This window comes from Crocodylus siamensis, chromosome 15 (assembly GCF_052110815.1).
Source record: "Crocodylus siamensis isolate JL-2025a chromosome 15, ASM5211081v1, whole genome shotgun sequence".
Classification (NCBI taxonomy): domain Eukaryota; kingdom Metazoa; phylum Chordata; order Crocodylia; family Crocodylidae; genus Crocodylus; species Crocodylus siamensis.
Window position 1 is genome coordinate 41,433,554 of NC_143409.1, and position 16,730 is coordinate 41,450,283.

Here is a 16,730-nt window from a genome sequence, read left to right on the forward strand (position 1 = left end):
TGGTAATGTTCACGTGATATTGTGGCTATGCTTTGCCAGGAAATATGAGGAAGGCTACCCAAAAGCTCATCTAAGTCTATCCTAACCATGAAGTTGATCCATTTTTGATGAGTTTTTGCTGTAGAGCACCCAGGGCTAAAGGCTGGCATGCCATTCTGGCACCATGTTACCCAGCTTTCCTTTGGCAGGCAACCTTCTTTGGGTAGATGTGATATTTTTTTATTAGACCAACTGAGTAGTTGGGGTGAAGTTCTTTTTTTAGATACCTTTTATTAGACTAACTGTTAATAAATTTAGACCAATTTTATTATCTTTTATTATTTTAGATAACTTTTATTAGACCAACTGAGTAGCTGGAAAAAAGAACTTTTTTTCCAGCTACTCAGTTGGTCTAATAAAAGGTATTACATCTATCCAAAGAAGTTGCCTGCCTATGTCCTTTGACCAACACAGCTACAACCAAAAACCCCGCCACCTTTTCTTCTGCATTTGCATAGCCATGGCTCTTCACACTCCCTTCTAACAGTATTAGCATTTTCATTGTTTTGCTGTGATTTCCTCTGTCTTTCTCAAATCATGGCTTCTTGGGATTATCAGGCTTGTACCTAATAAAACATTTCATCACCTATTGCAGGGGTGGCCAAAATGCAGTGTGTGCCACAAGAAACACAGGCAGCCTCTGTGTATGGCATGTGGTGGAGGGGACAAGCAGCACAGTGACAGATAGAGCAGAAAGCAGAGCATGAGGCAGAGGAAGGAGATTGGGGCGGTACTCAGGTTTGAGGCTAATTTGTAGCATGCCTGCCAAAAACGTTGGCCCCCACTGACCTGTTGCATTGCATTTAATCATTCCTACAGTCACCGAAGAGACAGCAATAGCAAACCATAACCAAGCTGTGCTGGGTTACTTCTTCCAGGGAGTTGTTTTACTAAAGATAGTTTGCTTCTTTCACCCATGAAAGGGACTCTTCGCTCTTGGCTTGGCTGTTAATGTAATAATGCATGTGCCAATTCAGAGTCTCGGTTTTGGCCTCCATTGTAGACGAGTGTAGATGATCTAACTTGCCTGCAGCACTGGGTTCCTATGGTATGTAATTGTTGGGATTTTGCTCTCCCTGGCCACTTTGAGCTGCTCCCCCCACACACACACTTTCTCCCCTGCCAAAAACCACCCTCCCCTGGTGTCTGCTATGCCATGGCTTATATGAGTGGGCCACAAACTCCCCCCCTGTTTTGAAAATCCCCTGCACTGTGGTTTCATGCAGCCATGTGGCAGGCGGACTCCCTCTATCAGAGAGCCTTTGGTGTTGTAGATATTCCTTGGAGAGGAACAGGACACACTGCCTCTTATCTGCAGCACAGGCTTGCATTCCTCTAACTGCACTCACCAGATAATTGGTGTTGCCAAGTCTTGTGATCTAGCCACCAGTCTTGCAACATTAGGTATCTGCTTAAAGCCCCCAGCTCCCCGAGTCATGAGATTAAATTAGCTTGCTTTTTTTTAAGGAAGTTTTTAGCACCTTGGTTGTAGAGAAAACCGTGAAAACATGACCCTTGAGTTCTGAAAAACTGTAAGGCAGAAGAAAGAAGCTTCTCTCACTTTTCTTTTTATATATACAGATAGATAGATAGTGTGTGTGTGTGTAAATCTCACAATATTTAGAACTGACTTGTGATTTTTTTTTAACACTTAGGTTTAGCAGCTTTTATCCATGGGTCTGGCAACTCCTACCAAAAATAGCCAATTCAGAGAAGGGGATGGATGCTGGACATTCAGGAGAAGGAGGTGGATTCTTCCCAATGAAGTCAGTCCTCCCCCTTGAGTGCAAATGTGTCTATGAAAACACTCACAAAGGTATAAGTGGATGCCAACTATTAATAGCCAACGAGTCATGTATGGTATGTGAGAGAGATCTGATGGAAACACTGGAAGGTTTCTGAAGGTGAGGAATGAAGGAGTGCTAATGTCTGTAGCATAACGTACCGAACAAAGCAGCAGGGGAAAGACACTGAAACACGCAGCTGCAAACAACCCCAGCCTGTGGCAAGAAAACTGCTGTGTGATACACAAGATTTTCCACTTGTTGCATTTCAAGACAAGAAGGAATAAAGCACTGAGGGGCAAACTGAAGCGGCTTAAATATTATTTTCTTTATAATTAATATTCAAATGGAAAGTCGCTGTCTCTCCCAGCCCTGTCACTGTCCTGTGATGGGATTTTAGGCAAGTCAGTTTATTCCTCTGTATTTTTTTTCCACTTCCACCTTTTGTGTGTCTTGTCTGACTGGATTGTGGGCTGTTTGTGGCTGCCAGCTCTGTCTGTTCCTGTATCCCTCCCAGCACCTTAAAAGCACGAAGTTGAAGGAATATGGATCTGTTTGTTTGAAGAACATAATTACTGCGGGAAGCAGAAAAATGGGTTCTGCGGTTGTGCTGAGAGGGCTGAGTTCAGCCATGGGGTGGGCTTGGCTGATAGATCTGGCTAGATGCAGACCCTATGCCAATACTATGCCTTGCTACTATTGACAGAGACTCTGCAAAACACAGATCCACTGGGCCTGGTAGATGCCAGCCTCTCCTGTGTAGGAACTCAGTGGGTCACAATGACCCCACTAGTACCCAGCTAGTGGAAGGGGAGGGCTGGGTGCTTCCCTGCTTGCTGCAGTTTTACTTTTGTTCCTGGAGAAATGTAAGGGGCAGACGAGAGGACCCGGGTGTGTGCAGCTTCTCTGAACAGGACAAGGCAAGGCTTGCTTTGATCCCAGTGAGTAACTCCCCAAAGGCTGGTTCCCCATCCTGCCCCTTCCACCCCTCTTCCACTGGCAGCCACCTGCATTTCACAATCTCAGTCAGTCTATCAGGAGAGGGGAAATGGGCACTTTGAGGCTTGTTGCCTGCTCGGTTGCTGTGGCAGCAGCAGTCCTGTGTTCCCTGGCTTGGGCAGACATAGTGCATGCAGCAGCTCAGCACAAGGACTAGACTCCCAGGAGAGCTGATCTCTAGGGATCTCTGAGGAGCTGTGGGGGGGGGGCACTCACTGACAGGTAAGTGGATTTAAGCTCTGCTCCTCTCACCAGCCCCAGAGTTGCTGCTATCCAGAGCCTGGAGCAGGTGGACACAGCTTGGGGCTTTTCCACTTTGCACTCACTAGGGAATTGTGGCACTTCCTATTGAATGCCCTGTGCTGGCAAACACAAGCCTTTTGGAACAGAGATGGGGGAGACCAGCGTGGATCAAACGGTGTTTTGGGGTGGGAGGAAAGGTTTGTCCTTTGGATTCTCCCCATTTGAGGATCAGGTGTTGCAGAGAAATTCACATAGACTCCTTTACCGACTGCTTAGCACCTCCAAGTCCACGATCAGAGTCTCAAGCAACAATGGCAGCAATGTTTCATGCCCACAGTTCTGTTCACAGCAGGCTCAACCAGCTAGGGACTTAGCTGCTGCAGCTCTTTATGCTCCTGCCATCCCCGTAGGAGGAAAGAGCAGCCTTCAGCCTTGTCACTGAGGTAGGACATAAGTGTTCCTAGTTTTGATCTTATTCAGGCAGTCACCACAGTAAGCAGAGATGACAGCCAAGGAAGGTGGAAACAAGAAATGTCTGTGTTTGTCTGCATGGGCAGTTATACCAAGCTCATCACTGTGGTCTCTGAAAAGACAAAGGCAGGGGTTCCCAATGGGCCAAAACCATCAGTGAGGGTCACACATTCATGTAAGAGAGGGAGATTGCAAACTCCCTCCCATTCCTCCTCTCCAGTCATCTAACCAAGCAGATCTGCTCAGCTGGGCACAGCTGGGTCCTCCTTAGATGCTAGGAGCTGCCTCGGCTTATTGTGTCGATTGCCACAGCACTGTGGGAAGTGGAATGGAGGATTATGGAGTAGCCTGGTGGCAAGTGATTGAGAAAAGGGGCCATGGGTAAGATACTGAGTGGGAATTCCCATTGTGGGTGTGCTTTGACCTTTTTTGTTGCCCTTGGTTGACAGGCCCTTGGTGCTTCACACTACAACTGGATACCATCTCCTCCCAGTGCCATGAAGCTAGATCTGTGACACTTCCCTTGGAAGCTCCAGGGAAGCAGCACCAGGTCCCATGACAAGGGAAGTCGTTTCTGAGACTCTGCTGCCCTGATGATCATTTGGGGAAGTTGTTCCCTGTTCCACTGCACCACAAGGCCATAAATGTCCCACCAGAAGTGGACCAGCTTTTCTAGCTTGCCAGCCCAGTACAGCAGTGATGGATGCTTCCAGTTCAGTACTGACTTGGGGTCCTTGGGCTGGACTGGCAAGAGCCTTGAGAGACACAGGAGACGTCCACGAACATCTCCACCCTCCTCCATGTTGGAACTAGAAAGAAGCTACATTGACAGCTGCCCACTCTTGGGCAAGGCCCCGTTCCAAGCAGAGGTAATGGGACTAGGCTGACGTCTCTGCTCGGGGTGCCAAAGCCAGGCAGTTCACTCTGGGGCTTCATAATATCTTCTGGTGGGGTCATTCTCCACTCCTTAGCCTTCTGCTTATCACACTGTGGCCCCTTATGTCCCATTGGCTGGTCTAAGAAGTGGAGCAATATACCCGCACCCTCCTGATCTCCCACCTGGCATAACGACACTAGGTATCACCTCTGATACACCTAAGTGGTCCTCTCCCCACGCGGATGCTTTGTTCAAGCACTGAACAGCCAGGATTGTTTGTGGGGTGGTCATGACTCTTCCTATGATTCTTGTATTTGGTCAGATAGTCATGCCTGTGAGGACATTAATGGGGCGATTCCAGTGTTGATGGGACGAGTGAAGGGAAGAGGAAGAGTATATGTCAAAGTAGGGGCTGGGGACAAAAATAAATCACCTCTGTCCTTCACATCAGTGGTCTCTTCCTTATCTCATTCAGAACTCTCTTCATGGGACACAAGGATCTCTGGAGCCCAACCCCTCACACAACCCCTGGAAAGTGAACAGCAGGGGCTTTCTCAGCCCCCAGCTTGTTGAACGAGCCAGGTCCACGAGCCCCCTGCGAGGGATCCACTCTATCAATAGTGGGATGTAAGTTCATCTTCCAGAATGCTTGGGACAGAATGACCTGGGGTCAGGGGGACTCAGCTGGACATATCCCTGACTTTGCAGGTGACAGACTTCCTGGATGAGATGGTTTGGAAGGAACCTCTCCTATGGAAATACAATATATATGTTGCAATAGGTTTTAGAAAGGAAGGAAGATCAATGAACACCCTGTACAGCTCCTTTTTTTGAGCAGAGTAACCACTTGAACTCTCTGATGCAGTGCAGTGTTGGAGCAAACGGTTTATTTCATTTCCAAAAGGTTCAGATGCTCGCAACTGCACAAGCACCACCAGCAGTCCTATTTGTAAGATAAGACAGTCAGGGCTATTCATCCTCCAGCTTTGGAGCAGCAGCTGATCACCAGTTGTAGCCAGGAAAAAAAACCCTGGGCAGGGTATAACATTGTGTTAATAAGTACTGTACTCAGAGAGGTCTTCCTCTTCCTCAGAAGCATCCAGCAGTGGCCAGTCTTCACTGCAGGGATCTAAACTAGATGCCTGTCCAAGACAGACTTTTCCAATATTCTTAATCACACAAGCAAGGCTGTGAATTAATAGGCAAAGATAGCACATATAAGATTTGTTTATATTGCACTAGCAATGAAGCATGACTGTTATTTTGGAGAGGCTGGTTTTGTTTACCCTAGTGCTGAGACATGCTGCGCATCTGCAGTCCCCATTAGTTTTACCAGGGGTTAAAGGTACTGTGCTCATCTCAGGATCAGGTTTTGACTATGGCCTGCATGCCCATTCTGGTTCTGCCATCTCCTATAAATAGAGAAGATGGTGTTTCTGCTCAGACCTTTCAGATCCTACTATGGGATACAGGGGAAGTTGTAGTCCAGTAGATTCTGGGGCACCTTTGGGAACACAAACCTAGTCTTCTCTGCATTTGCCTGAGGATTCCCTGGAGGTATCAGATGTGGACTGTGAGCTTTCTGAACCTTTCCATGGAATGGGTTGAAGGATGTTGAATGTACAAGGAGACATTTCCTTCCAACTGCTTCTAGAAAATATGAGTGAAGTAAGAGCTAATGAAAACTAACAGGTTGCTGGGTTTTTAGTTGTAGCTGTGTTGGTCTAAGGACATAGACACTAGCAGGCAAGGTTCTTTGAGTAGACGCGATATCTTTTCTTAGACCAACTGAGTAGTTGGAAAAAAGTTCTTAGCAAACTTTTGGGTGCAGTCACCCTTCTTCAGGCACAGAAGGTCTCTGCTGTTCTGAGACTGTAAAGACAGTAAAGACTTCCTACGCATGAAGAAGGGTGACTGTGCCTGAAAGCTTGCTAAGAACTTGTTTCCAGCTACTCCATTGGTCTAATAAAAGGATATCACATCTACTTAGCAAAACTTGCCTGCAAACTAACAGAACATTCATAGAGGTCTGAATAAAAAATGCTCCCTTCTCGATCATTCAGGTTCCATGAGGACAATACTTTCCTTGTTCTCCAATTGTCCAATGTCCAGATTCTCCTAGGAAAACATGGGGTAGGCAAGATGACTGTGCCAGAGGGTGAATTTTGATTGGTGGATTAGGGAAAGTCGTTGTCATTCTTGAAGTCTTCTGTGAGCTCTTCACAAGGCTCTGACTTCCCAGGCTTTCTAGTCAGTCTCTAAAACATAAAGGTGGCCTCACTTTTCTTTGGCAGATTTTTAACTAATGGTGTGGAACATGTCAGGAAACCTATAAGCCCACCAGTCAGAAGGAGGCATTCTCTGTCTCGTCTCCCAGATTGGGATACAGAAGAATATAACCCCTCGCAGTCACTGGCTCAAAGGGTGTGGAGTGGATCAGAATGGGACTTGCATCTGTCTTTACCAGCACAGAGGAAAGCTGAGTCAGGGCTCTTTCTTCAGAAGGCTCCCAGGGGTCTGCGGTGGCAGGAGGAAAAATTGGAGAAGTGGGATAAGGAACTGGCACTCAGCAGTGTGAAGTATGAGCTGCTTTCTCTTAAAAAGAAGGTAAATGAGTCTCTCCACAGTCTAGAGAACTTTGTAAGGACCTGCCTGGTCTGGACACAGGAGTAGTTCTAGGTCCCTGTCTTTCCAGACATCCACCTGCTTGATTTCAGTCAGGGCTACATGTGCCTTGGACCTCAACCAGCTCTGAGGTATACAGACATAGCACATTATGCCTGAGAGAGGGCCTGGGTTGGCCACTTATCTGTCCCCTTTGGTTGGACTTGGGCATTTTTGGGCATGAGGATGTCTCCAGTACAGTAGGGCATGATGGCACTGCTCACCCTCTCTATGCCAAACCCATGGAAGGACTCTCAGGACCATGGCCATCCCTAGGGGAGGGCAAATCGGGGTGACCACCTTGGGCTCTGCACTTTGGGGACCCCCGCAGTTGGTGCCGTATAGGCCCCGCTGTGGCTGCTACTCACTGCCGCTGCTAAGAGCTGCCGGCTCTGCCACCGCAGCCGAGCGCTGCCAGCTCCAGCCACTCGCCACCTTCCCCACCCCCACGGGCCCTGCACAGGCTGATATGCCCCAAGCCCCACACGCCCCTAGGGACGGCTCTGCTTGGGACACATCTGACGAGCCTGGGAGGTGGCATAGAGCCACCAAGGCACAAGATCTATCCATTTGCTCCATAAGTGACCAAGTGGAGTGCTGTGGGGCATGCCTAAGGGTTTGTTATTTGCCAATCTTAGGTGTGCAGGGCAGGGCTTGTTTCCCCATGGTAGCTCCAGGCTTGGGAAGGAGGTTGTGTAGCCTAGCCATGACCTCAGTGACTCTACTAAGCTTTGGACCAGGTCATCTCTTTAGTGAGCTGCAAACTGTAGCAAGTCTTCTAAGGCATTAGGACTTAGTGGAGCAGCTCCTCGTTTCTATCCAGTCTCTATCATAGAGAACAGAGGTTGAGCCTCCCTAGGCCTTGTGCTCTGCCAGGGTTAGTATAAAACCCTGTTTCTGGGAGAGCAAACTCTGTTGAGCTTTGAATTCTTCTCTGACCTGGTCTCTCCCATAGCAGATGGAGAGGTCCCTGGCTCAGCTAGAGAAAGAAAAGAACTGGCTGGAGCTGTCTCGCTACGAAGACAAGAGGCAGAGCGGGGACCTGCGTGAAAAGTGAGTGGACTGGGCTGGGCGGTAAAACGGCTTGGGTTAGTGATTCTAGGCCAAGGACATGTAGGATTCAGGCAGCTGGGACAAGAGACAGAGAGGCGGTATTTCCAGGGAGGATCGGTTCGCAACACAAGGAGCTCCCTGTGTAACCTGGGAAACTGCTGCAACCTGATGAAAGCTGGGGAGCCAGAGTGGGTTCTTCAAAGGAGCCTAAGAGAATTGGACACCTACATTCAGTGGGAGTTTGGTACCTCTCTCCCTCCTTTTGGCACCTACCTACCACCTACTTCCCTAGGTCTTGTAGCAAGCACTATACTATCTATCCTCTTTAGTTCCTGACAGCATTAGTGGGGCAGCAGTGATGGAAAAGCACCACTCAGATCATTGGGAGAGCTCTGGTGGCCACACAGGATGGTGGCACTCAGGCTCGTATGATAAATAAAAGGTAGTAGCAGTTTACTGGGGACTGTCTGACATCTGAATTGCTGATTGGGGTAATGCTTGTGTCTCCTGATGCTTGAGACCAGCAGCTCAGAGGCAGAGAGCCACGAGGCACAGAGATCCAATCCAGTCTCAGTCAGTAAGGAGTGACTAAGAGTCATTTCTATAGAGATGGTCTCCATCAATTTCCAAGGGGACAGGTACCTCCATCAGTAATGCCACCTGTGAGTTTGGCAGTGTCTGGCAGTTAGGCACTTCTCACAAGCCTTGAATTCACCACATTAACCCTGTGCTTATTCCTCTGGGTGCATTAGGGGAAAGGGCTGGAGTAGAGGTGGGAGCTAGTGGGGGCATCTACAGAAGATGCTATATTGCCATAGCAACGAGCTGTTGCGACATATCTCGTTGCTACAGTGACGTAGCATAAGTGGGCACGAACCACAATGAGCTACTGCACAATAGTTCATTGCTACTGGGCAGTAGGGTCAGAAATGACCTGTGTGCTGCTGGGACTGCGCAGTACCAACTGTGCAGTGGGGCACACGTGTAAACACACCCAGTGGGTGACAGAGGCTGGGAGTGAACATGGGGCTCTGAGCAAGATGGTAGTTTGGGGTCTTTTTAGAAGGGGCACAGGGAAGGGATGCACAGAACAGCATTTCTCAATCCATGTGTAGCCACCCAAAAGTGAGTTGTGAGAATATTTCAAAAGGTCACAAGTGGGGGAAGGGGCGGGGGGGAGCTTGTGGTCAGACTGGCAACATCAGGCCTGGTGCCTGTGCTTGTGGGGGCAAGGCAGCTGGGAGACGCTGCTTGGGAGGCAGGAGGGACCATGACCAGGCTGCCTGGTGCAGTGCAGAAGCCCCAGCCCAGGGCAGGTTTGCCACAGGCCTCCCCTCCTCCCTCCAGCCTGTGTCACTACTCCCTACCGTGAGCCAGAGCCACCTCAGTCACTCCTGGAGGGAGCTGGGGGGGAGGGGGAGGGTGGCAGGGAGCTGTGGGTTGGGAGTGAGGAGCCTGAGGGGACAGGGGACTGTGGGTCAGGCATTGGCAGGGCCAGGCAGGGGGCGGGTTGGGACAAGCCACCAATTTTGGCAAATGGGTCCCAGTACAAAAAAGGTTGAGAACCACTGGCATAGAAGAACAAGGGTCCAGAAGGAGCATGAGAGCTGTCAAGAGTCAGATGTAAGAAGTGTCCTGATAGGGGAATGGGTGGAGACGAAACATATAGAAGGGCACAGGGAGAATTGGGGCGGGAGCAATGGAATAGCATAGTCTGTTTGTGTTTGCACACGTGTGCGCCAATGTTTACATGTCTTCTAGGATCCTTCATTTGGAGATGGAGATGGCGAAGGCCAAAACCTGCTTGGGCAGAATGAGGTGCTGCTCGGTCTTGCCAACTCCCCGCTCTGCGGTAAGGAAGGCCTGGGCATGGTGCCTGGACTATGCCTAAAAAGGCCAGCAAAGGCACTGAACATAGCAGGATCTGGGGAGTGGCAGATGAAATCACATTCAGTGAAGACACTAGCACTGGCATGGGGCCACAGGGCTTAGCACCACAATCATTAGAGAAATGAAGACTCCAGGAAGGGACAGCACTTGGGGCTATATGCAGTATCCAGTATAGAATTGATCCCAGGCTGGAGCTGCACAGGGGGGAATGCAGTTTCTCTAGGCACTTGGGCTGCTTTAAAGGGCTAATATTTGGGGTCCAGTTCCCATGCCACACAGGGTTAGAGAAGCCTGTAGAGCAGTCAGCCTATGCACTTGGTGATTGGTCTCAGACTCTGTTACCAGGCTCAGGATGCTTTGACACTTGCCATCCTGAGGCAGCAAACTATAACAAGGTCAGATATCATTAGGGAACACTCATGAGCTAAATATAGTGCAGAGCTAGGGTGGGGAGACCAGTGACCATGAAGATCCCAAAGAGCTCTGTGATCTAGTCCGAGATCCTAAGGGCAGCTTGGGCCCTTGGTCTTGCATGGGTATGTAGTGTGGGGACAAAAAGGCTAAAAACAGGCATTGGTTTTATCCAAGATCTGATTGTCAGGGGCTTTGACTCACATAAAAACAGGTGGGGGAGGTGGTGGGGCTTGTCCACTCAGAGAGCTTAAATGGCTGTTAACTCAACTTAGCCCTGATTGTCCTGGGAAAAAAGTGTTTTCTGGGTGCTTCACAGGTGCTTAAAGTGGGACAATGGGCTGGTACTCTGGCTAAAAACAGATGTAGGATTTTTCCAAGACAAAGCCTTTTATTTTGGAACCCTACAGACATTCAAGCCCATTGTCCCACTTTAAGTACCTGTGAAGCATGAAGCACCGTGATAACACTTTTCCCAGGAGAATCGGAAATTCCAGTTAATTGCCATTCAAGCTGTGTGTGTAAAGGATTTTTGTCCTCCCCCTCCACCACCTTTGAGAGTTCAAAGCCCAGGACAATCAGACCTGAAGGATCCCAGGATAAAAGGCTTTATCTCAGGAGAAATCCAACATCTAATTTTTAAGTAAAGAGCCACTTGCTGCATCCCAGTCTCCAGTGCTAGAAGAGTCGGTGTGCCCAGGAGACATGCCACTGTGAAGGGGATGGAGGAGGGATGGTGCCATGGCCAGCTGCAGGGAGGGTATATCATGGACACTTCAGTGGGGCCATTGTTCCTCCTCCTTCATAGCTCCACGTTCTCTGGGGATCTATAGCTCACTGTCACCTGAAGAAGGGTGTTTGTACTGAAAGCTTACAAAGAACACATTTGCCAACTATTTAGTTGGTCTAATATAAATATCACATTTACCCAGAGAATTGTGTCACCCTTAATGTGGGGCAGTGGGTAACTGGCACAAGCTGGCCTGTAATGTGAGAGCACAATAGATACACTTCAGGCAGGCAGGCAGGTGTGTGTGCGCATGCGTACGCGGACACACACTCTTTCTCTCTCTCTCACTTTGGCATGTGATTGAGGCTGGTCATATTACCTATTACAAGCAGCATTTGTTAGGGACTTGGCTTTCTTGTGGCTAGCTGATCAAAGTATTACCAACCCCTACATTATAAATCAGGAGATATCTTTTAAAGAGAAAAAGTAATATCTGAGTTCTTTTCATTTCCCTTTTAGTTTCACAGCCTTTTGATCCCATGTGGGTGCCATTGTGCAGCTTTTCTTTGCTGCAATGAGTGCTGGATTTTTTTTTTGATGAAACCTAGGATTCTCCTGAAATCACATGAATCCTGCAGTTGGAGCTTTTAGAAAAGCACCCAATATATCCTGAGACTCGAGATAAAATCCCAAGTATCATCCATCTTCCCAATCTGATTCTCATTCCTGGGAATAAAGATTTGCCTAATAATTTCCAACCTAGTGGTAGGCTTCTGTCTCAGTCTGTTCACTCTGAGAACAAGTCTGCAAGATATCATCCGTCACCTGAATCACATGGTGTGGATTCCTCCACTTGATTGGTTGCTAGATTTTTTTTTCCAGTGGGAGACTGATGAACACTAATAGTGTGCTCTCATGGCAGATTGCTGGTGTTAATATCTGTGAAATGATCAGATGTTATCACTGTTTCACTAATCCTTGGCAGTCGTGCAAATGCTTGTCAATAGTGAATCAACAACAAGCAGAATGAGCTGAGTGAAGGAATAGGTGAGATTTTCTGGTTTGTGTTCAAATTGGTTGAATGTGAATTAAAATCAATAAGTCATTGTGAATAGGTCAGAAAGCCAAACTGGGGGCTTTCACAGAGATAAGTATTTGCAGAGCTAGCTGGTTGGTGTTTGCCCATTCCTACGTGTGCTGTTGGGCCATCAATGACTTGGGTGGCACATCACAGCTGGTTGGGGTACCTCCTGTGTTGATCCATAGGGAAGGGAGGAGCAAAGCCAAGAAATGACAGCTCTTCAAGAAACCCTGAGTGGCTTTCAGGACCAACTGAAGGACTTGGAGGCAGAGCAAGAGGAAATGACCCTGCCACTGAGCTCCACCAAAGAAGTTAGTCCCTTGATCTTGTCCTACATGCCCCCCTGCTTTTGGAAAGGACTTGCCTATTTAGGATCCATCTGCAATAAATCCATGGGTCAGAGATAACAGATCTGGTTATCCTGAACCTCATATGTGGGAAGCCTGGGCTGGGAATCACCCGCATCAGCTTCCAAAATGCAGGCTGCTTGAATTCCAGGTGATCCACCTTTAAGTAGGAGCAAGGAATCACTGAAGAGCAATAGAAGTACTTGCTCAGGCACACAAAACCAGGATGCCCCAGGCCATGCTGTCACATGCATCCAGTCCTATCCATTCACTTTTATGTCATCCTCACACACAGCTCTTAGGCCCCACTTCCTGGGTGATGGGTGGCCCTCTAAGAGTAACTACCCCATAATTCAGACATTTGTTACTAGTTCCTTTGGCCAACCTCTGGCTAATTGTGCTTGTGCATCATGAGGTTTTCAGCTGGAGGATGCACACTCTTCCCCCAACCTCAGTCTCCTTCCTTCCCTGCTCAGGTACCTGAGCTCTTTGCAGCTCTCTTGAAGAGCCTGCATGTCCTTTCCTTGGCTTCTAGCATCCTGCTGTTCTCCTAGCAGCTGGGTGCACTCCATCTCCAGAGCCTGGATCTGGTTGGTGAGATTCTTGGTCCCTGGAAGCTGAACAAGGAGCTGCCTGCTTTCATACTTGGCTGCTCAGACCCTCTGCCAGCTTCTTTCCAGGAGGGGACTCCATTACCCTCAGAATTCATATATTTGTATTGAGATAACATACCTCCTTTAGAGTCTCTGTGCTATCTTTTGGTTCCTAGGCTCAGCAGCTGGCTTTCAGTCAGACCAGTGAGGCCAATCAGAGAGCAACAGACTTGTTCCAGGCAAACAAAACCCTGCATGAAGAAATCAGCCGACTCCAAGCAGCGTGCAGTAGCACCAGCCTGGTATGTAGATGGAGCAAATGCATGGCTTTGAGTAACAAGCCACTTCCAAGTTAATGGCCATTGGTAGGTTACAGAGAGGGGCTTCGTGTGGGGCAGATGAGTCATGGATGCAAGAAAAGCAAGATGTGATGGGTGTGTGAGAGAAGCAGAAGTCTTTGGACACACACGTCTAGGTGAATAAAAGTATGATTCATAGCTTGGCCTGAATGTGTGTATTATACAATGAATTAGCTTAGTGCTTATGTGCTACCTGGTATGTCATGTACATAGGGTCATAGGAAAGGAGGGCTGGAGGGGACTTCAGGAGATCATCTAGTCCAGCCCAGGATCATCCCTAACTAAACCGTTCCAGCCAAGTCTATGTATAACCTGCTCTTGAAAATTTCCAGGGGTGGAGATTCCAGGGGTAGTGCCTGGCCACCTCATAGTCAGAAAGTTTTTCCTAATTTCCAAACTAAATGTCCTCTGCTGCAGTTTGAGGCTATTGTTCCTAGTCCTGTCTCCTATGGCCAGAGAGGATGGGCTATCTCCATGTACATGCACATACTACTATATTTTCGGTATGTCATCTTGTGGATGACTCAAGGAGAGGACACAAATCCTACTGCTATTGACCAGGCTTGAGTGAATGATAAATTTTGGGTTCAGCAGCTAAGGGTATGAACAGATTAAACATTTATATTAATTTAATCAGCATTACACTGGTGCAAGAAAGTAGTAAACAGATACACATATCTGTAAAGCATGGTGACTCTGAGCAAGCAAGTAGAGAACTAGCCATTAAAGAATCAGGACTCATTCTACTGCTGTATGTTACTGCTATTATGTTTAGCCTGTCTGCAACCATTGTGGCTTGGCAGTTTGCTGTTACCTGCTCATATGCTACCTAATGACAAGGTATCATAATACTTATCTACTGTGTGAACTACCTTGAGATACCAGTGAGATTCTGGATCCTGGTGTAGTTTACATCAGTATACAAACCCAATGTAAATTGCATTCAATACCTCTTCATCCTTTCCTGCCAAGACAGGACACCAAACGTTTGGTTATAAATTATATTGGGTAGACAGAAGAAACAATTTTTTGCCCCAAATTGAATCTTTCTTTTTTTTTGTTTTCATGTTATTTAGCCTTTTTTATACACTTTTTAAAAAGAGTTAGTTTCCAAGCAAAGATATCCTTTAGAAATGAAAAGTTGCAGCATTTCACATAGAAAATGTTGCAAGAAGAAAAATGTTTGATCTTTTCTGAAATACTTTCTCCCTCCCCACCAACCACCAGTGGAGCTGTTTTGCCAAAGTATCCCTGAAATAGTTGCAAATAGTTTTGACCACTCTGAAACTACATTTTTGACCAGTTGACTATCCTCTGGGAAATATTCACTTAGCTTTACTCCTGAAAGCTAAAGAAAATTTCTCCTTGGGATTAAGGGCTGTGAGAATGGAGAAGGTGGTCCACATTTTGATTCCCTGCTCTGAAGTTTTGTAAGGTGGGCACTGGGTAGCAGTAGAGGCCACTGAGTCCATGAACCTCTTCAGAGAGGCTAGTGTGTTTTTCTCACCCCAGTGTGTCATATTACTATGCAGGAGAAGGAGCTGCTGTCTTCCAAGGTAGTCAGGCTGGAGGAGAGAGTGTCTGAGCTGACAATGAAGCTAAAGCCTGCCTTGTCTGACAGGAACAGACTCCTGAAGGTACAAAGAAGGCTGTTGGGGATGAGAAAGGGTGGAAGAGTGGTGGTGAAGATGGGAAGTAGGGCACAGGAGAAGCAATGTTGTGGGAGAAGGAAGAGCATGGATACCATGGGTGTCAACATGGCCTGAACAGAGGCTGGTTGGAGAAGAGACAGGCTAGGATTTTGCATTGTCATGTGCTCCTTGGCTTCTAGGAGAAAGTAGAGCTGCATCAGCAGGTGCAGGCACTCACTCTGCAGCTGGAACATGCACAGAGGAGCCAAGAGGGGTTTAATGACCAAGTGTCAGACCTTCACGTGGAGCTGGTGAGCACTAAAGCCCAGGCCAACTGCCAGGACCAAGAGAAGGTCCGGATGAAGGAGGAGTTGGAGACCATCCAACAGGTAACTCTTGGAGTGACGAATGGACTCCATGGGCATCCCCTGGTGATGCTGACTCTGGGCTGGCCCCTCTTCTCTGTCACTGTTGCTTTCAAAGCCAATCCTCCTTTGGGAGATAGGGGCACAAGGGACCCAGCCCAGCAAGAACAGGAACAATCTGTTTTAATCCAGTGGTTTCCTAAGACCTTCCTTTCCCTTTAACTGTTTGATTTATATTCCTGACCACTTCCCTTACCACACCACCAGTGCCCGGCCAAGGTAGAGTATTGGCCAGTGCTGATGCCCATCACTGCCCCCACTGGAGGTCTGTAGACCTTTTCCTCTCTAACAGTTTTATGAACTAGCAGAGACATTGCCAGAGCCAGAGCCAGAGCCCCTTGCCATCATCTCTGGCTGGTGATGTCCTTGTCCTCACTTCATTGCAGCTTGGTACCTATATCAGGCCTTGCAAGGAACTGGTATGAATCTCTGAGGCTCTATTTAGAGCACGTGGAAAATCTCCTAGGAGTTGTAACCCAAAGAAAACCTTCCACTGCCCCAGGCACCAGGAGCTGTAGAGGGGAAGGTTTCCTCTCTGATGGGGCTGAGGTGAGATGGAGGAGGTGCAAAGACCCTGTGGAGGGAGAAGGTCGCTGGGGAGGATGGTAGGTGCTTTGGATGTTCCTGGCTCTTTAAAGCTCCCAGTCTGGGAGGGACAGGCCTGACCTCATGTCTGTGAAAGTCCCCTGGTCCCCCTGCTTTGGTAGGTCACTTGGTGCAAGCTTGTGTTGCATATCGGCCCCTGCCTTCTCATAACATTTGGCTATTTCTCTTGTGCTGGGTGGACATCACTGTGATGAATTCAGGTCTCAGCATGATGGCTGGTTTGAGGATGGGAGCTGTGCACATGGAGCATTATCTCATGGACTTCTTTCAGGAGAATGAGATGCTCTCCTCTGAGCTGGGTCAGAGCCGGCAGAGACTGGAAACTTCCCTGGATCGGCTCCATCAGCTGGAGGCTGAGAAGAAGATTTTCACCAACCAGATCCAGGCTCTGGAGATGGAGCGCACCCAGCTGCTCAGGGAGCAGCATGATGCTAGAGGCCAGGGGGAGGACATGCTGGGTCTTCAGGAGACCTGCAAAGATCTCAGGTACCTGAGTGGGGAAGGAAGGAGATTGAGGTTGGGGGAAG

The 16,730-nt window shown here is 48.2% G+C and overlaps 1 protein-coding gene across 1 annotated transcript in view; it reads left to right on the top strand.

Annotated features, from left to right (window-relative positions):
• Window positions 1–4,180: 4,180 nt before the first annotated feature.
• The window catches only part of LOC149852459 (uncharacterized), a 35,989-nt gene continuing 23,439 nt past the window's right edge, over window positions 4,181–16,730 (top strand). The window contains exons 1-10 of the mRNA XM_090029945.1: window positions 4,181–4,405; window positions 4,889–5,040; window positions 6,708–7,020; window positions 8,033–8,130; window positions 9,892–9,982; window positions 12,428–12,553; window positions 13,359–13,484; window positions 15,074–15,178; window positions 15,373–15,561; window positions 16,475–16,689. Of these exons, the coding sequence (XP_089886071.1) occupies window positions 4,181–4,405; window positions 4,889–5,040; window positions 6,708–7,020; window positions 8,033–8,130; window positions 9,892–9,982; window positions 12,428–12,553; window positions 13,359–13,484; window positions 15,074–15,178; window positions 15,373–15,561; window positions 16,475–16,689 (1,640 nt within the window). The remainder of the gene's footprint in view (window positions 4,406–4,888; window positions 5,041–6,707; window positions 7,021–8,032; window positions 8,131–9,891; window positions 9,983–12,427; window positions 12,554–13,358; window positions 13,485–15,073; window positions 15,179–15,372; window positions 15,562–16,474; window positions 16,690–16,730) is intronic.